Below are 20,913 nucleotides of genomic sequence, written 5' to 3'. Positions count from 1 at the left end.
CTCCCGCACAATGATGGTAGGCGACAGTGGAAGCAGCGTTTTGCGCCGCCCTACCACCACTCTACCTCCGACAGCACTCCACCTCCCGTCTCTCCGCCTCCTACCGTCGCCCATCACCACTATGCCTCTCGCTGCCGCTCCACCTCCTGCCGCCACCCCCCCCACCCCCCCCGGGCACCACTTCGCATCGAGGTCATCGTTGAGCCAGATTCCACCACTGTTTCTTGACTTCGGTCCCCACTCGACCTCTGATGTCCTGCAGCACATCGCGTACTCTACCACCCGCCGTCTCTTGCCTCCACCCAAGCGGATCTGCGCCTGATGATCTCTGACTCTCGCGTTCCATGATTCACCCTGATTTCTCCTTCCCGGTGTGAGTTTGACACCGATCCAAAATCTTTACCTTGTCTTTTCGACATGGTTTACATCTTTACTTGTATGCTGTCCATGGCACTACGTTTTTTTTTCCTTGGGTTTAGCACATGCGCTAAAAAAATCTCCCATTTTTACCATTCGTGCAGTTTCCTCGAAACAGTAATACTGACAAAGTTACAAACAAGAAGGAAAGAAAGAAAGAAAGAAGAAAACCTTAATGACATATCCAACGCGTGCCAATCCCTCAAATTCCTTTCTCCACTGCGGGAGTCGGTAAACAGACGAACACGAAATATTCGCGAAAACGAGAGGGGGCAAAAGGGGAAAGGCGAGCCAAGGCCGCGAGAAGCGAGGGCGGAGAGGGGCCGCGGGGGAGCTCGTCGATGGTGGTTAGGGTTTCGCAGCCCGCGTCCTCGACCCACTGACGGAGCGCCCCGGCGGCAAGAGAGGCTCTTTCCCCTAGGCGGCAGAGAGGCTCCCGCTATCTCTAGGGCGGCTCTGGAAGGCGGCGGCGGCGGTCACCGCAGCGCGATGGGGGAGCTGGAGCACAGGGAGGCGGAGGCCGGGGGAGATGCTGCGGCGGCTGCGGCGGCGCACAGCAGCAGCATGCAGGTGAGGGCTCCGCACTTCTTGGTTGCTCTGTAGGGTTCTGGAAGCTTCTATTGTTGGTGAACTAGATTGGTAGATAGATCCACTTGCGGGGCTCGTTCTTAGCCTAGCCTGGGCGGCCACGGTTGCGTGTTCCGATTGACTCTCCGCTGCTATAGGGCGCAGCGGATTCTGGAGGAAGCTGCTCGAATACGTCATGGGGATATAAGGGGTGGGAAGTTCCTGGAAGCCCAACATGCCCTAGATCCCAGTTGATACTTTAGCATCGGCCAGTTCTGTGTTTTATCGAGAGATTGGCTGATTGGGCATAACTTATATTTTGTCAGACGCTTATGGGATGTCGCTCTGGTAAAGAAGGGAATGAAGGCTCCATGTTTTGTCTGCTGAACTAACTACATATGCTTTACTATAGAGCTACTCGGCCTTAAGTTCTGCCAGTGAACTGTATGCTGCTAAGTGAGGAGTTTGGGCCTTATGAAATTCATGTAATAATTACTTTCCAGCATAAATAATTTGATTATTTAATAAAAAGGTTTCTTCGTTCTTTCCTGTTTGTATGAGGCTGAAGTCAAAGCGACACATAGTTATTATTCTCTGTTCATATCTGGGAGTGAAAACAAAGCCACACATAGTCTGCTACTGTGCTTAGCCATGACTAGTTTTGTACTGACCTTACGTGCAACTTGCATGGGATATGAGGGTTCTGTTCAAATGTGTCTTTATTGAGGTCTTGGAGACTCGTATTTAATTCATGGGAAATATATGGGGTGTACGACAGGTCGACAGCTCTCTGGTCTTGTGGCGAGACGTGTCACGGACCCTTAGATTTGGTATCACTCTTGCTGTATTTTTTTCCAGGGATGCATGCATGCCCTTTGCTTTTGTCTTATGCTCGCGTGATGGGGGATGAGCCGTCGCTCCAGTGAGCTAACGTGCATGTGATCCCGTGGTAGTACGTACCTTTAATTTATCACTTATTTACTAAGCATTTATTTAAGGGGGTCTAAACTCTAAACATACGTATGTCAGTTTTGAGGAGCATCATTGTTCATATGCAATCGGAGGTAACAGTCTGCATGCTTTCTCATTCCCTATGCTGTATTATTTACCACCTACTAGAACCTAAGCAAGCACACCAATCATTTGGAATCTCAGAGGTAACTGACCGGTCATTGTGGTTATGTCCAATCATATTCCTGGATCAGATTGATTTTTCTCAACAAAAGAGCCTTTTGATGGATATCTCCAAAATAATCTTGACCATTTTTAATAGAACTATCTTAACTTTGAGACATGTTGCACTCAAATACCTGCACATAATACTAGCAATCCGTCTAATCACACTAACAGTAATACTAAATAGTAACTGTCATATCATATCACGATGTCAGTGCATGCAACTGCACAATACAATCATGTATCTTCTGCCCAACAGGTATCTCCTGCTTTTTATGCTACTTTGGCCCATAGTACATTCCTTTTGTCTGATGGGGAATGGTAGTAGGGAGCTCGACTGATATTTTTTTTAATGTCAAACTGTACAAGTACAAAATATACAATAAGATGCTTCTTCCACATAAATTTATTTTGCTCACCTTTTCAGACATGCATTTGTCCTTTGAAGATAAATATGCCCGAGACTATGCCAGCATCATCGGGTAACCTATTCATAGAAAAAAAAACTCGACTTATTACTGCTTTAGGTTTTGCTACGGGCAAGCTTTAAAACCTAGTTTTTCATTTACATGTCATGGCAATTGCGCTCCAACAGTCCCTGTTAAATTGACAATTGAAAATCATATACCCACTGGTTTTCCAGGGTATTAGACTATTAGGAGGACTAGAAGCACACAATTCAGATTCACTAAGGCTTGTGTGCTAGGGTTCTAGCATACATTTGTTCTTTCAAACCCATCTGTCAATAGGTTCTGTGCATATTTGTCTGGTGACATTGTCTATCTAAGCCTGTAAGCACTAAACTTAGACGAGTAATCTGCATCGGAGACAATCTTTATCTTTGATCTGACTGGGCCGACTTTAGAGCATTAATGCTTTAGAGGATGAAAAAAAAGCACATACAACTGCCATTCTTTAGTGCCAAGTAGTCACGAAGCATAATATCCTTCTCTGTAGCATGCAATAAAAGAGATTGTGCAAGTTGTGAGATAGAACCATACCGAAGGTGTGCTCGGGAGATTATCCAACCATTCCCAGCCATGGTGTGGCAACTGATGGCTGAACATTTTAATTGCTTCAAGACATATTTCCACCAGAGATCCTTTGCCACTTGATGCATGTGTTGTTAAATGAAATTACAAATTTACTTTACTATCTTTGTGGAATAAAACTGACCAAGGGTATGCTGTGTTTGTAGAGCTAGCCCTATGCTGGCACAAGTACTTTCTGTGTTCCTGTCAAGCTTTTGAGCAGCTGGCTGAAAAATGGGTCCTTGGTTTACCTAATGTGCCAGCCTCTTCTGTGAAAGAGAATAGAGAACTTTGAGTTATGACGCTCCTTGGACGTCTGCTGAGAGCACTGTCCAAACATCTTATAGTACTTATTCTGCCATTCAAACGATGATGATGATAACTGTGTGCTACAGTTCTGCTGCTCACTTGCTGTGCAACAAACCAGGATCGGTTTATTCAGTCAGTAACAGTATGATGGGTTGCAAGGATAAAATGATCTAACAGCTTATTCATTGCGTAAATTGATACATAGCAACAGCCCAAAAGAACTAGACTGGCTGTTAATTGACAAGTAGATCTAATCAACTAAGGGCCAGTTCGGTTGTGCCCACCCCGGCCAGGATCAACGGGGAACTCTTCAATTTTAGTTCATCTTCCCTCAAATCCCTCTCAATCCCTGCAGGGAATCTTGCAAACGAACAGGGCCTAATGGGATAAGGATGCATTGTGCTTTGAATTTTTTGGCGCACGTAGCTTTGCATAGAAACTGGGTGAGGAAAAGGAACACATGTCTCTATAGGTAGTGGTTTGGCTGTCATTTATTCTTAAACCAGATTTTATGGCTTGAATTTATGTGGCTCACTGACAAGCAAGATTTGCAGTTTTCACTTGTTAGCAAACATTGATGGCCATGGTTTGTCCATCATTGTACATAATAAGGTCTAGAACATGAATAACTTGTGCTCAAATTCAATGGCAACCAAGTTTTGGACGCTCAACTTTTGATGATCTGATTTTTAGCAGCACTGCCAAACCAAAAGTCCGCAACTTGCTAAGTGTTTTGGGCACAAATATTGAAGTTCATAAGGATTCCAGACCGAATACTGTGATTCAATAAAAAAACTAACTTACCTGTTCCTTGGAGTAGCATACCATAAACTGGTACCAGGCCATTGTCAAGAGAGCGTCCTATTTTGATGTATGGTTGTATGCTTTTTCTCATGTAGAGCAATTTCTTTGTACTAAGCCACTTTAACCAAGTTCCAGTCTGCACTTATCTATTATATAAGTTCAATTTGTGCGGACATATCTATTAAGGAAGTTTATGCATCTCATTTCTGTCTGTGTATATTATTGTACATTGTGTAAATAATGGTATCTACATCTGGTAATTGTTCCAGCGTGTGAAAGTGTACCGTTTGAGGGATGGAGGGAAATGGGATGATCAGGGAACAGGGCATGTTGCTATTGACTACATTGAGGTATGCATCAACATGGATGATATCTTTCATTTATTTCTTTTGTAAGGTTCTAATAAGTTAAATTTTACGCTTTGCCAGCTGTTTATTTTCTCTAACTGTTGTCTATTCTGGGGAGAATGTTTATGTTGTTCCCTCGTGCCATGATGAACAATTCTGAATTCTCTGGAGTCTGGACTAGTAGTAGTGTTTTCTCACGTCTTATTTTAACGACACATTCTGTTGATCGCTTTGCTTCGTTTGGGTCCAAATGGTACATAGGCCCACTAGCAAAAATGTATTCTTTTGGCCTACATATGTGTGTTATTTAGTGGAACCTTATGCATGAGAAATCACACATACCTTAGCATCTTGGGCTTTAGTCCTTGCTTTCCCCAAAGGGTTAATCCAGAGCTGCTAGTTTTCCCTACTTGGATTTATATGGTGACCAATCCCATTTGAACTGTTCAAATAAACTAACAGCCACTGATGAGCCATGTGGGCTGGCATAACAAATTGGGTGTGTGCATAGTTATCTAATCTACTTAAATCTAAAATATCTTGCCAATGTATTATTAAAATATACAAGTAATTGTTACTACCTCCTGTTCGGTTTATAGGTCCTGCACGTACCCGTAGGTCGACGATTTAACTCATGTTACATAAGTTTGAACTCACAATAGTTATATCTTTAGAAAATAGAACATCTTTGTGATTTCAAATTTATGTTACATGAGTTAAATTGTCGACCTAGGGGTACGTGCAGGACCTACAAACAGAAACGGAGGTAGTTAGCATAAACTAGATGCACAGTCCTGCTATATTCTGTTGATGTGTCATCAATTCCAATTTGTGGTAGTACCATTGTTGGATCTTAACTGAGTCAATCGTGGGTTGATTCAGGGTTCAAAAGAACTTGGTCTGACTGTTTTGGATGAGGAGGATAATGAAACACTGCTCGTTCACAACATTACGTCTGAAGATATCTACAGAAAGCAAGAAGGTGAGCTACTGTACTCTACTTATCTGTATTTAGCTAAGCATTTCTATTCATCACATAACTTACTATACCTATTTTCTTCATTAGAAACAATCATCTCATGGAGGGATCCAGAAGCAGCAACAGAATTAGCACTGAGTTTTCAGGAAGCTGCAGGGTGCTCCTACATATGGTAGTTCAAGAGAAGGAACCACGCTGTATCTACCGATTTTCTTCAATTATTACTCACTGATGTCTTATTTTGTATGCTTGGTGGTTATCTGCAGGGATAACATCTGTGATATACAGAGGAACCTTCAGTTCAATAACCTTGGTGGTGAGTTGCTTAAAGCCTGCTGCTGTTCATATCATCCTACTTTGTCTTACTTTAATTATGCTCTGCAGCTCTTGAAGTTGGTCCTCGTCCAGCGTCGGAACATCTAGAAGCCTCTAGAGTATTGCATTCACATGGTAGATCCCATTTTGCTAAATACGTGTTACACTGCTTAAATTCTAGCCAAATCAACCATTGCTGCTTGGTGTTATGTTATGATCAGTGGCTTTATCATTATCAGAATCTAAATCAGGCACTATCTTAGTAGAATTAGTAACCAGCCGCCAGGCTCGGTTTGCAATATTAGTTTCACAGTTAAAATTATTACTGGCTTTGCTATCATTAAATACATTCGAAGGAGTTGCGATCAAAAACCCTAAAATGTGGTTCAATATCAGAGTCGTATTGTTTGTATTCATAAATTTTAAGAGCACATCATGTTGTAATGAACTTTCATTGCTGTCAAAGATGGCAAATACACTTGAGATACCATGTCCTTAATTTTCCTGGCGTTCACGCCAAACAAAACATGTGCTCGAGAAGCATCAAGTGCAAATATTGGAAAGGATTGATTCGGTTTGGTGGCAAGCCCCCATACACATCTCGGTTGGATCAATTTTATTCTGTTCCCTGTTTGTGGCTATTACACATGAGAATCTGCCAAAAAAGCAAACATCACCTTGCCATTTTCTTGGGGTAAAGTTGATGATAGAATTACAGCTCTCCACTTATAACTCCTGAAGTGACCACTGAGAATCCATGAAAGCTCAAGAGTTAGAGCGCTCCCACTGTCCTGTGGGGCCTCATTTATCAATGGATGTTTTGTGTTCCTTGGTTTCTTCTCGAACTTCTGTTTTACCCTCTATTATACTCTGAAGTGCACTCAGTGCCTTACCCTTGCTGATAAAAGGCATGCATTAAGTTGCTTTGGCATACCTTTCTGCGTAGCCGTGCACCTGGTGCCCTAGAAGTGTCCCCGTTGCACTGTTGTATCTAATTGTGGATTCGTCTGCAGACGAGTCCTTCCGCTCTGTTAATGGTGAGCTGAGGGAACTTCCACCTGTTGATTTATCCAATCTTCCTTTGATTTTAAAGGTATGGCTTATTTTTATACTTTTCTTGTATAAAGTTAATTCTTATTAGGTTTATTTATCATGCTAAGTTCCAACTGTTATTTATTCCCTTCTGTTTTGGTTTAGTGCTATATGTTTCTTGTCTTGTGAGGTTTGTGCTTTGTCTGATCACGTTTTTAAAGTTTCATCTTTGATTAATATTCATGTGGAAAATCAGGAATCCAGTATGCAACCTTCAAGTCTTTGCTTGTTGTGCTGGCAGCCATCCACTAATGTGTAGGGCAAAGCTCTGTTTCCTTATCTTCAGATGTAATTACTGATATTTTCCATAACTATGGTATCATATGAAATATTCCAAAATTAGGACAATTTGCCTGCCCATTGAATGACATTATTGATAATGTTAACTAGTTAACTACTATCCTTGGCATGTTCATCTTTTTAATGGTTCTAAAGCTGCACACCATTTCTTTTCCTTCGGGTGGCCTTAGGTATCACATGTGCTGTGGTGAAGCCTGAACTGTATGGGGGTTAGAGTGTGTTCGAGAATAATAACGGGTTTAGAGTAATTTGAGTGCTATCCTTACAAGTAGGGAACTTTGACATATGCTTTACAGTACTTGGATGACTTGTACTCTATGCTACAAAATCCAAACATCTATTTACTGCTAAAATACCGCTGATCAAAATCTGCAGACTATATTGGAGGGTGGCATTACAGATCAAATGCGTGTGGCTGAGTTGATAACACAAGATGTAAGTCATCTAACCTTTCTTTGTGGCATGGTGCCATGGTCACATGTACCATATTTATTTACTCCCATTACCTTGTTGTGCCAATTTTCTTGTGAAACAAATTTTTCATTTAGTCATGAAAGCGAAGCTAATCCTTCCTCCTCTCGAAGAATTTTAAGGGTAGGAAAGCTCCATCTTGATAAAAGCCCATAGAGGGATCAGTCTGCTGCCTTCTCATTACTAATAATAAAAAGTGAACCCACATCTTTTTGTATAGGACCTACTGTTTTGAAGGGACCTCCTTGTGCGGCATGTGGCACCGTTATTACTATACTGTTTTACTTGTTTAGATGCCACTTTTGACGTAGTTGCAGTCATTCATCATTTGCGTGCTCGCATTTGCTCGATTTGCTTTTTAGGTTATTTTCCACTGGGAAAGTGACTTGGATGAGACATAAGATGAAATAAATTCATCTGGTGTGCTTTCAGAATAGTTGTTTTTATACATGATTTTTTGTTCTGCATATGATTCTGGTATAGTACCAGTATCCTGAGGGACTATTTTATCTCTTGATTAATGAACTAGCTTAATTTTGTCTGCGTAATGTTAAGTGTTTTCGATATTTTTCAATTCATTGTACGCAAATGTTTGTTTGAGAGTTGTGTTTTCCTGATTTGTTTTCTCAAGATGACTTTGTTGAGCTTCCCTTAAAAAAAATCAATGTTGATCTAAAGTGCAATTTATGATATTACCTTTCAGCTCCATGAACGTCATAATTTAACGATTTTGGCTTTGTAGTGATTTCATTGAAGTGTTACCGTTTATGTGAATGATCTCGCGTTGGTGTCACTTGAGATTAATCTGATGTTACAGATAGCTCCATGACGGTGGTTGGACTTTTCCCTACTTAGCCACTTCATATGTCCTAATAAGGATTGTTTAATAATTGATCCATGCTGCCTTATTGCTGATATTCATTGCTGCCTCATTTTTTGTTGGCATGGTGTAAATAGCATCAGCATCAAACTGTTTAGAATTGAAAACTTAGAAGGGATTAGTATGAGATGCTTAGAAATGATGATTCGGAGGCCTCATTTTTTATTTTATTATGCCTGTTCAACATAAAGTAATTAAAGTCTTAACTAGACTACTTACAGATTGTCATCCTTTCAGCGTGATTTTTTCCCGAAGCTACTGGACATATTTAGGATGTGCGAGGATTTAGAGAATTTAGATGATCTTCACATGATTTTCAAACTTGTCAGGGGAATCAGTAAGTACATATCTGCATTAGAATATGCTCAGTAGAATATTTTAATCTTCTGTTCACTGTAATTTCTGTTTTGCAGTATTGTTGAACAGTCCATCAATCTTTGATAAGATTTTCTCTGACGAGTTTATTCTTGACATCATAGGTGCCCTTGAATGTATGATTTCTCCTTCAGTTTCTTATTTTCTCTTGTTTCTCCCATAATTTTATCATATCTTGAAATTATGTATGATATGGTTTTAATTGAAAGCCCAGAGTCTGTTTCAATTTTTCCTTCTAATTTTAGTGAGTTCTAACTTGTAGATGATCCAGAGGTTGCTAAAGTGCAAAAGCATCGTATTTTTCTGAAGGATCATGTAGTTTTTAAAGAGGTATACTGATCTTTGCATTCTCTAGCTTTTCCTAAAGAAATACTACGTAATTTATTGTAAGCTCTGTTCCCTCCGCAGGCCATACCTATCAAAAATGTTTCTGTGGTTTCAAAGATACATCAAACATATAGAATTGGCTATCTTAAGGTCAGTAACATTTTTTTCACGATTCAATCCTGTTGATATTTTATTTTTGCATGTTTGAAAATTGGTCTCCTTTTGGTATATGCAGGATGTTGTATTGCCACGGATATTAGATGATGCCACTCTTGCAAGTCTTAACACAATGATACATACGAACAACGCTGCTGTTAGTGTTCCAGCCTTCACCTAGTGTTAAGGTGTCCTCATAAATTCTTTTTTGGCCACTTATACCTTAATACTCTGTCTCAGGTTATTTCCTTGCTAAAGGACGATGCTTGCTTTATCCAAGAATTATTCTCTAGGATGAGATCGCCAAATATTTCTTTGGAATCCAAAAGAGAATTGGTGAGACATGGCTTCACCACATATTTTGAAATATCCTTCTCTTGGTGGAACTGTTTCTGGATGAACATTATTATCGATTCCTTAGCATTGCTATTGCCACAAAGTTTGGTTAATTTAATAATGTAGCTGACAGATACAATTCCTATACTGAATAGTCAGAGGAATACCTAATTTGGCATTGTTGCACGTGATGATTAAGTACCAAAATCTGTTGTTGCGAGTTATTTGATGCAGTCATGAACTCATGATGTTTTCATCAGAGGGAATTTGGATGCGTAATGGCGCGTAATGATTAAATTTGATAGTTATCTAGACCAGTTTGTTTTTCTGTAGGATGTTGGAGTTCTCCTGCGTAGTATTACACGAGTCCAGATAGACGCCCCACTGCAAAGTTTTGTGGTTTAACATGTGCTCTGGGGCACACGTTGGCCTCATGCTCAATGCCATTTTATGTTGTCTCAGGTTGAGGTGATCTAGATGGTGGTTGCTTTTACATGCATTTATATCTGTTGCAATGACTGGAATGCTGAGTTGGACGTACCTAATGTTTTTGGTCTTCTCTCTTGACAATGCTGATGACGCTTCTGGTGTTTGCAGGTTCTGTTCTTGCATGAGTTTTGCACTCTTAGTAAGAGTTTGCCTCTTGTTCAACAACTACGGCTGTTTAGGTATGTACTTGTTTGCTTTGTTTCTTTTTTGGTCCTATGCCCTCTGGCTAGGATTTATTTGTCTTGCAAAACAAGAAAGCCATGGTCCATGGGTTTTTTCTTCATGCTTTGTCGATTATGCAAATATAAGCCCTGTTGGTTCTACAACTCTTCTTTCATTGTGTGCCTTGCTGTGTGAAACTCCTATCGGAGAATAGTTACGTGAATATCAAACGGAGCTTAGTACCTGTTTGGGCTGCCCATAAGCTTCTAGTATTCAAAGAGCACACTGCACATGCTTATTGCATACCTTAAGGGAAAGCCTCCGTCCATTGGTGCTACCGTCTGCAAGCTCTCTTGCAGAGGCGTTGCTGCGTTAGCGTGTCACCTCTGCTGTTCGCATTGCCTCCCATGGATGGTGCCGCTCGCTTCGCCTCTGCTGTAAAAATTGAAATTGCAGCTGCTGTCACTCGAATAGGTGTCGCTGCCACTGCAGAGTGCACACCCGTTTCTGCGCTCAGCCCTTGCTAGCTTATGCATTTGGAGCACACCGCATCTGCAATTGGGGCTGAAAATTAAGGGGCTGTTTGGTTTGAGCTCAGCATTGTCCTACCAAAAATTTGGTTGCCAAAATATTGGTCAAGGTTTTGCTTGCCATGAGCTGGCCATCTTTGGCCAAACAAATGAACTAGAGTTGGCATGGCAAAAAGTTGGCAACCACCCAAACAAACACCAAATTTTTTGTCATGACCAAAAAATTGGCTTGGTGCTCTTTGGCAACAATCCAAACACACCAGTTAACAATGGCTAGTGCTGCAAAAGATTGACAACCATTTATGTGTCCTTGTAACTGCCTAACTGGTGGTTGACCTGTTAATCTGCATAATTGGCTTCTTTACTTGGGCGCTCGGCTAAGCAAGATTTTTGCTGCGGATTAGCTGTCTCAAGTTATCTTCTTTGTAAATAGAGCGTATCACATTGCTGTGCCTGAGGTGGTAGCGCCATTGTATTAACTCTCTGGCAGCTCCATGCTTTACTTGCTATCATTTTAGCTTCACATTTGCTAAAGCATATCTTGTAATTAGGTCATCGGGGATTAAATTTGAAGACAAAGCAGCTGATGTTTGAAATTAGTTACTGCGAACTTTGTGTTGAACTGTAGGACTTCCTAGTAGAAAATTATTAGTTAACTATCTATTTTTTTCAGGGATCTTTCAGGTGAAGGTGTATTTGAAATCGTTTCTGATGTGTTACAGAGTGAAGACAAAAAAATTGTTTTGGCTGGGTACTTATCAAGATCTGTTAAATCAAACCCTCATTGTTGACGCAACTTGTTTTGTTCTAACTTCCTTTGCATTTTATTTGACCAATGCAGGACGGACATTGTTATACTTTTTCTTAACCAGGACCCTAACCTATTGAGGTCATATATTGTCCAGCAAGAAGGAAATTCTCTTCTTGGACTTTTGGTAAGTTGCAGCTTCTTTTAGGTCTGCAGTACTGCATCCAGTAATTCATAGGCCTAGGGTTTTCATGTTATAGCTATTTTTGTGTCTGATTATTTGCATCATTTTAGTATTTTTGCACTATTTTATCATCTACTGCAATTCTGCAAGAAATATTTGAGCGGCTTGCGGCTATGTATTAAAATGCCCATTTTACACCCCTCAACTCATGCCGGCCCAAATTTTAACCTCAGTTGCGAATATGTAGCTTCTCACCCTCGAACTCTCAAAACCGAATAACATAGCCCCTCTTCTTGAGAGAGGCAAAATAGCTCCCAAGAGCATGTGCTCCCGGGATGGACAGTAAATTTGAGAAATAAAACTTAGAAACATAAAAAGTTACTTGTCAATTTTCATGGAAAAATGAGTTCTGTGCCCTGGACAAAATAAACAAATTTCAATGCTCTAAAAAAGCAACCTTTGTAAGCACCAAGTCGTTTCTTTACACGCATAACTGATAACTGCTCTTTTTTTTCCATGACAACTTACAAGCACACAGTTCTTGCACATTTACATGTGCAAATATTTCCAATTGTTTTTTTTTACAGCATAACATTTCCAATTGTTTTTGGCCTTTGAAGCATACTTTCTTTTCACCAAGGAGCAGGTCATGTTCCTGGGTGTAACCTATGTGTTTCTGCCCCTCTTGACCCCAAAACAGGAGTGGTTTTAGCTGACATGAAAACCTAAGGACAGCGGTTGGTAAATAGGCGCATATAATTACTATGTCATACTTATCTCTCCTTTTATTCCGATCTCTTTGACGAGGCCTTGCCGCTGATCACTGCCCCCTCCTTGTAATATTTAGAGTAAATACCACGGAACCCTTACTTTTGAACATTTGTTATCACAAAACCCCACTTCTGGAAATTGTATCACTTAACCACAACTATTCTGCTAATCCGTTTCGAGAAACCCATAATTTGGCAGTCGAGCATGCGGACCGTGGTTCTGACTAGCGGGGCCCACACGTCAGCCTCTATGGCAGAAATAAGATGGGGTTTTGCCTGCCCGTTCTGGTTCTACCTTATTCGACCCCGGTTCGGGCCTGACCAAGCCTCCTATAACTGGAGAAACATGGCGCGAAACTAGGATATATGTATAGCTGCTTGTTGTGCCCCTGTTTGCATAATATGCACGGGATACATCACATTGGCAGTGCACCTGTTTGCATAAACTGGATGCCCACACGGCCAGGCCTGAACTGAGTAGAACTGGACCGGGTAGGCAACATCCCATCTTATTTCATCCATAGAGGCTGATGTGTGGACCCCACCAGTCAGAACCGTGGTTAGAATGCTTGATTGTCAAATTATGGTTTTCTCGAAAAGGATTAGCAGAATAGTTGTGGTTAAGTGATAAAAATTTGAGAAGTTGTGATTTTTTTAATAACAAATGTTCAAAAATAAGGGTTCGGTGATATAGTCGTCATTGTTGCCATTTTCACCATGTTCTTCGAACACTGCCCTTACCATACTGTCAATGTCGCAACGCAAAATCCCATCTTATTTCTTCCATAGAAGCTGATGTGTGGACCCCACCAGTCAGAACCGTGGTTAGAATGCTTGATTGTCAAATTATGGGTTTCTTGAAAAGGATTAGCAGAATAGTTGTGGTTAAGTGATAAAAATTCCAGAAGTTATGATTTTTTGATAACAAATGTTCAAAAATAAGGGTTCCGTGATATAGTCGTCATTGCTGCCATTTTCACCACCTTCTTCGAACAGTGCCCTTACCGTACTGTCAATGTCGCAACCATTTAGGTGTCAGCCCTCAAAGAATGAGAGCTGCATCAGCCGCACCATCCTCCTTTCTGCACTCAAAGGTGAAATAGCTGTCGCCATTTATGACATAAGCTTCCACCAATGCATCCTTCTCCTCCCTAGTGCCCATAATCATCATCCCATTCAAAAAAAAAAAACAGGTTGGAGCTGCCGCTTTGTGGAGGCCCTGCCATCGGTAAACCAGCTCACTCTGGTGTGCTGTTGTCACCCTTGGGGCCTTGTTGCTCCATTGGGTTTCATTTTTAAGGCTGTCCACCTTTGGCTTTCCCTGCTCTAGCCACTGGTAGAGCTCCACCAGAATTAATGTACTTGAAAACAATCTCTTCCCCTCTTTTGCCACTGATCCGTGTGCCGCAATTTTGCCACGTCAGGTGCCATCCGAAACTACAATGATTTCAATCTTAAGGGGGTGTTTCAACAGGTCTGAACTCTGAACATGAACGATTCTGAAGTAAAGTGAAATTTGGAATTTGGTAATAGTTAAGGTGTAAAATGGATTATCTGTAGAAACAACTAGATGATTCCCTGCATGTTGTTGCGAGATATTTTAGTTAACATACATGGTGAAATTGATTAGCAAAGAATGTGTATCTAAAATTATAGATTAAGCATATAATGAAATTATATGATCAATTACTTTCTAGACAACAAAAAATTAAAGCAATGTATATCTAAGAATTGTACCAAATGTTTATCGGTTTACTTGATAAGGGAATTGCTATTCTGAGTCATAATCCGAAGGAATCTTGGTACACAAACAAATAATAATCTTATGGTCCAACTAAATAACAAAAAATGTATAACGATTTTTACATAAAAAGTAGTTGGTCTATGTTATATAATTAACCGTGATGCATGGGCAAAGAAATACATTTAGTGATGAGATTCCCACTAAATAGGTGTGAAGAAATTGATGATGCATGTGATGATGTGGCAAGCTTGCATGTGTAGGAAGTGGGGATGGCTAAATAGGTGTGAATATATTGATGATGCATGTGATGATGTGGTAAGCTTGCATGTGTGGTAAAAATTTGTAGTGGGGATCCCTTGTATAGGTATATAGGATTGTGGGCAAATGGTGTTCAGTGTACCTTTTGTATGTATGGCACCTTATTCTTGCTCCGGATATTTAATTAAATGGAAGTACTGTGCTAACATGCTCAAAAAATATTCCATCATGCATCTTTGTACTTGAGCATATTTACATTTTTCTTGTTCTCATGGACAGTTTAACACCAGAGATCTGGTTTTCGATAGGGCTGCCTGGAAATTGTGCAATCCATGTGCCTGAACCTTGATTATTTCTTTGTTTTTGTGTTTACTCTTAGTCTCCACAAATTTCTGTTTGGGTTTCATGTCTAGCCTATCCCAACTTGCATGGGACAAAAGGCTTAGTCTGTAGATGGTTTTTCATTGTGTGTGTCTATTTCTCAGTCGGCTTAGAAATAGTTATTTCTCAGTCAACAATCGTAGCCATCTGATGAAGATTTTCACATCTATTATGCTTGAATCAATCTTGCATGAATCTCAGTGATTGTATCAGATGGTTGTTAGCATCGACTTAGAAATAGCAAAACTGTTTTTCCTTTCATACTCTGGAGGCTAATATCAAAATGAAACTGCTTAAATCATTTGATTTTCAGGTTAAAGGAATGGTAACTGACTTAGGTGAGCAAATGCACTGTCAGTTTCTAGAGATCCTGCGTATATTGATGGATTCTTTCACCATGTCTGGAGCACATGTAAGTTACTTTTAATACTGAAATAGGTTTTGAATGTTATATGCTGTCTTCAGCCCTCAATTTCACTTATTGTTTGTCATCACCAGTGGGAAAAGTCTATCCACCGGTCGCATTTCTCTTGTGCACTATTCACTTGGCAATGTTGCATTTTTGCTGTAAACACTGTTATCTGAAGATTCCCTCAAGTGTCACTTAATGCTAGTTATGATACTTTGCATCTTTGCTGTTATGTTCTAATCCCGTGAGATGTTTGTTTACTGTCATTCCATCTCCCTGCCCTGAATCAGTTCCAGTGTATCTAAAATCTGCAAGTATTTTTTATAATGTTCAGTCGGTACTTACTCTTCTTTCTCCTTGTTGCAGAGAGATGTTATTATTGAGATTTTCTATGAAAGGCATCTTGACTATTTGGTTGATGTAATAGCATCCTCTTGTCCCCCGAGGATTATGACTCGAACAACATCTGACTCAGCTGTTACTGGCAGAAACATTGAAGTGCATCGTCTTAAGCCTGAAATTCTATTAAATGTTTGTGAACTATTATGTTTTTGTGTAGTCCATCATCCCTACAGAATTAAGTAATACCTTCTTCCACCAATCCAACATTTTACTTCTGTACTCTTACCCACCTGCTAAATGAGCTTCATAATCCTTGCAGGTGCAACTTCCTTATGAACAATGCGATAGAAAAAATTCTTTCCTTGACTCGACGGAGGGAGAAGTTTTTGGTTGTCGCAGCTGTTAGGTTTATGCGTACCATTATATCCAGAAATGTAAGTCAGTACCATTTTTTTCCTTGGTTTGGTCAGCACATCCATCATTAGGTTATACACACTTCTGATATAGCTGAAATTGGATTAGATTGTGGGCACTTCCAATCTAGTAATTTAAATACTTTTGTTTGGTCTGCTTGAGCAATGTTTCTATGGTTGCTTGATGCGTCATACATCTGGCTAATCCAGCAAAAATTCATAGACTAGATGTGCTTCACCTTTTACTACTTATTATGCACTCTTACACGTTTCCAATCTACAAAGAGGAAACATTGTTGCTCTCAAGGTTAGCATTTTACCATTATGCATATTGTGGGCAGTGGACTGCATGCAATAGCTGTTACTGTCTGGTAGCATGTTCAGCATGCCAGCTGGCACGCTTGACTGGAAGTGATAAGTTAAAAACGAGCTCCTTGATACTATATTTGAACCCAACTTGTTTTTTTATGCAGGATGAGCATCTTATTCGCCATGTTGTGAAGTTTAATTTGTTGAAACCAATTATTGACGCCTTTGTTGAAAATGGGGATAGATATAACATGCTACAGTCAGGGATACTTGAACTGTTGGAACACATACGGAAGGTACATGTTTCGAAACTTTTTGGTACTGGGAGGGAGTAATAAATTTGATCTGTGGCTTACTCTTTGTTTTTCTTTCTTGTGCAGGAAAATCTAAAACCTCTTGTTATCTATGTTATTGAGTCTTTCTCAGATAAACTTATGAAGTTCGAACACTTTGGGAGCATTCAGGCCTTCAAACTCAAGTATCAACAGGTTGAGCCTTTTCTTGGGTACTTCCGCATTTTATCTTGATGCCACCCCTGGGTTTGTACTCTTGTTTTCGGAAAATAGAATTCTGACAAACATACAGAACCCCCTAAAATGTGCATTGAAGATTCGGGTAAATCAGCTAAGATTTAATTAGTTTTTCTGAATTTGAACTTGTTTGCATGTGGTGGTTGGGGGTCGGCTAATCCAACCGTTCCTGCTTCTGACAAGTCTGGGGGCTTATCTCCAGCAAATTATATTAGCCATGAAAAGCTTTGGGTTGACCTATGTAGACAAATACCAAGATGTAGTCTTGAACTCTTCTCCATGTTACTATTAGTATTTGCAGTGAGTGTGAGCCTTCTATTTTTCTGTTGCAAGTTCTTGGAGAGTTCTGAAACGAAATTAAGTGCTAGTGTGCCTGACATGAGAAAGAAGGCAGAAGGAAGAGGTCTTGAGAAGGAAGAGGAAGACTATTTCAACGAGGATAGGTATTCCGTTTATTTTGCCATTGGTTGCTTCATCTTGTTTGCAACATAGGATGGTTACCCTTTGGCCTCCTCTGCACTAGACTGCTCTAAATGTTGATGTAATTATCTGTTTCTTAGTGATGAAGAAGATTCAACCAGGCGGACTAAACAAGCACACAATGATGAAGTTAAGGCTAGTGTTTCCAATGGAAGTGAAGCTGATGACATATCATCAAGGTATATTGTCTTTATACAGTCTTATTAAATACATGCTTTCCTTCATTACACAAAATGAGAAAATCTGAAATATTATGGCACAGAATTTTTAAAAAGTTTATTTTACAAAAATAATACGATAATATAGTTTATTTTGTTGACGCTGGTTCATCTTCTTTTTTCATATTTGCAGGCCTAAATCTGGTGGACTCGTGGACTATGCTGATGACGACGATGAGGATTTCAATCCCCCACCTAAGGAGCCCGACAGGACCGCAGAGGATGATGAGCTCTTAAAGATAACCACAAGGAAGCAGAAGTTAGTAAACAGTGCGGATGGCAAACATGCAGATGGGGAGGTTCGCAAGAGACAGAAGATAGAAACAAGGATTACTTGTGGCAAGCTTTCTGCTTTGACTAGTCTGGCTAGCAAACACAAGGATTCACTTGCCTTGAGCTCGCCAAGTTGTGAGGCCAATGGTGTTTCGGGGGAGCAAGCTCCGCATTCTGATGAGCAGCAACATTCTGCAGAGACTGCAGAAACTTCACGGCAAACTGGAGGTGATTGTATCAAAACCATGGGCAATTTATCTAGTGAGAAGACTGTAAATACCACAAAAGCAAACGATTCAGAGCCATATTCAGTGAGATGACAAATTGACCTGCTCTTCTCCGCGCTGGCTTGCCCCTGAACCTGACCCGTCAAATGCTGGCCAACAGAAGGAGCAAACGAGTGTTTGGCTTTGGTGAAGGCCAAATCCATTAATCTCAAATCTCAAGAGCATGATTCAGGGTCATGTAGATCGCACTTGTCTGTATATCCTGAATGAAATTGCAGCTACCATCACAGCCTGTAAAGTTATGTTCACAAGGAAAGATCTGAAACACTGAGAATCGGCGTGCCTTTGGGTTCAGCATTGACATGAGTCTTGCTCCTGCTGCTGCACTGTCTTATATATCTATATATGAGCTTATGGAGGAGCAGTGAATATGCACTTTTCTCCATTATTTCTTCCTAGGATCATTGTCTTATATTCCTGTTGTAAAACAAGTAGGAAAGGATAGTTTCGGTTGATCAGCGTTTCGCAACAGTTTGTGCTTATATTATCTATATCCTATACAGTTGTAATTTGTTGATTTATAGTTTTGGCTGGAAATACTTTATCTTGGACGAGTGTTATGGTAGATTAATCTATTAGGAGGTTTAAGAATAGTAGTGCAATTTTGGAACTGAAACTACTTCCCTGTCTTGCGGTCCAGGAATTTGCTGCTTGAGAAGTTTGTCCTCCTGAGGCTCAAGTTTAAGTGCGTGTTTCTGGGACTTAAAAGTTTAGGCTTGTGTTTTTAAACATTGGATATTAATCCACTCGTTCTGTGAATTATTCACCACTGATGATACGCATTGCTCAATGATCTGTGTTTTTTCAACAGTTTTGCTATTTCTCTGGTAACGGAGGAAATAACAGGTTCCAAGTCGCGAGCGAAATACTCGTGCGTTACTTGTCGCATGTAGGGACGTCCGTGTATACGTATACTCCGTATAGAGTATCGACATCTTTTGCCTGCCTGTAGGCGTCTGTGTTCGTACGTACGTCTATTTGATTCCTGGCTTAGATATTGGCAGGAATTAATTGAGACTTTAGCATGGGCTCATGAACGCACACCTTTGGCTAATTTAATTCGTTGGAGAGACAAGCCCGGGGCTCTTTCCATTGTGCAAGCAAGATTGGCTGCATTTTTTCAGATAATGTGATCTTTATTACCTCTGGCCTCTACATTCAAATGCATATAGTTTAAAGTCATACATTATTCTCAACAATTGAAAACACATGACCACATACACAAGTGTGACATGCCGCACAGGAAACCAATCTACAAACTAGGAAGTCTAAGCTAGCATGCCACTCAAACCGGGATATAAACTCCGTGGTGATTCACTTTAGTCGCTTGGCGCGAGACTCCATCAGTTTCTTGTGCTGCACCTTCTGTAACAACGCCCATAATCGCAGCCAATTGGTACATGAGAGCAACACCTGCATACATGAGTGTATTTTCTTTTTAATCAAAAACAATGTCATTGCGGCATAACCAAATAGATCAAAAAACTGCCACCGCCCCTACTAAAATGAGATGACGCAAAGTCTTGTCAAGTCCCTGCAACCATACCCCAAAAATATGGGCCATATTATTTGGAGGCGTAATATTAAATGCCAAATGAAATGTCGTCTGACGTGGTTACGACCACTCGGGTCCTCATCTTTGGCATACCCACTACGGGTTTATGGCCCAGCATGAAGCCCACTCGGGAGCCTATTACAGCTCCAGGTGTTCAGATGCCTAATCTTGCAACTCAAGATAAGGAAGCTTAATTATAATATATCTCTATTGTAACCGACTTGGACTCCATCCGAGACCTGTCCTCCTGCATATAAAAAGGACCAGGAGTGGGAGACAAGTAGGACAACTCACAACCCTCTCCCCTGAGACAGATCTCATCTGTTATACACGCCAGATCCGATCTGCGCACCATAGCCTCTACGGCAACCTTGTAATTGAAGGGGCGCGTAGAGATAAACAAAAACTTTTTCTACGCGAACTCCCAAGATCTAGCCGAGGTAGAAGGCCACGAGGATTACCACTAGACGCGCAGTTGCGGATTATCGATGCGGCGCCTTGATGCAGTGCAGTCCCTCGATCCGATCCAGCCAATCCAATCCCGCGATCGTCGAAGTGCTGAACGTACAACACCTCTGCCGGTATCCACACGTGCGAGGAGGAGCTCCGGCGGCGGACTGCTAGGTCCGGTGCGACGGTTGGACTGAATGGGGCTAGGGTTCTCAACGCATGAGAATGGAAAAACCGTGCCCCTTAGGCATCCCACGCCCCTGCTTATATACCGAGTGGAAGTGGGCTCCAGCACTTGTGGCCCATCCACTCTGCGAGTCCAACTCGCATTGTCAGCCCAATTCCGGTTCGGGTCCAACCCGACCAAATACTTGCTCCCGCTCTTAAGTGTGTGACCCCGCAGGCTCATGGCGACTTGGACACGATTGGAGTCCGACTCTCAATCGATCAATCGGTAGCGGCTCCTAGCAGAATGTGCCGACTCCCAAGTACCATCGAG

General features: G+C 40.9%; 1 protein-coding gene across 2 annotated transcripts; it reads left to right on the top strand.

Moving 5' to 3' along the window:
* The first annotated feature begins 653 nt into the window (after positions 1-653).
* Positions 654-19,025, top strand: LOC100842638 (serine/threonine-protein phosphatase 4 regulatory subunit 3). Of its 2 annotated transcripts, XM_024458686.1 has the most exons (25): positions 654-987; positions 4,574-4,654; positions 5,534-5,633; positions 5,718-5,802; positions 5,897-5,946; positions 6,015-6,080; positions 6,959-7,038; positions 7,713-7,772; positions 8,926-9,025; positions 9,102-9,179; positions 9,326-9,393; positions 9,472-9,540; positions 9,626-9,703; positions 9,787-9,882; positions 10,480-10,550; positions 11,737-11,814; positions 11,905-11,998; positions 15,462-15,560; positions 15,924-16,138; positions 16,219-16,333; positions 16,786-16,917; positions 17,002-17,109; positions 17,485-17,594; positions 17,712-17,810; positions 17,983-19,025. In XM_024458686.1, exons 1-25 carry the CDS (start codon positions 907-909, stop codon positions 18,440-18,442), a joined length of 2,673 nt encoding a protein of 890 aa, XP_024314454.1. In that variant the 5' UTR covers positions 654-906; the 3' UTR covers positions 18,443-19,025. The 2 variants fall into 2 exon arrangements, with proteins under 2 accessions (XP_024314454.1, XP_024314455.1); XM_024458687.1 differs by lacking the exon at positions 6,015-6,080.
* Positions 19,026-20,913: the final 1,888 nt, after the last annotated feature.

Source organism: Brachypodium distachyon, chromosome 2 (genome assembly GCF_000005505.3).
Source record: "Brachypodium distachyon strain Bd21 chromosome 2, Brachypodium_distachyon_v3.0, whole genome shotgun sequence".
Lineage (NCBI taxonomy): Eukaryota > Viridiplantae > Streptophyta > Magnoliopsida > Poales > Poaceae > Brachypodium > Brachypodium distachyon.
The sequence above is the reverse complement of the archived record's forward strand: the minus strand, read 5'-3'. Positions and strand labels throughout refer to the sequence as shown.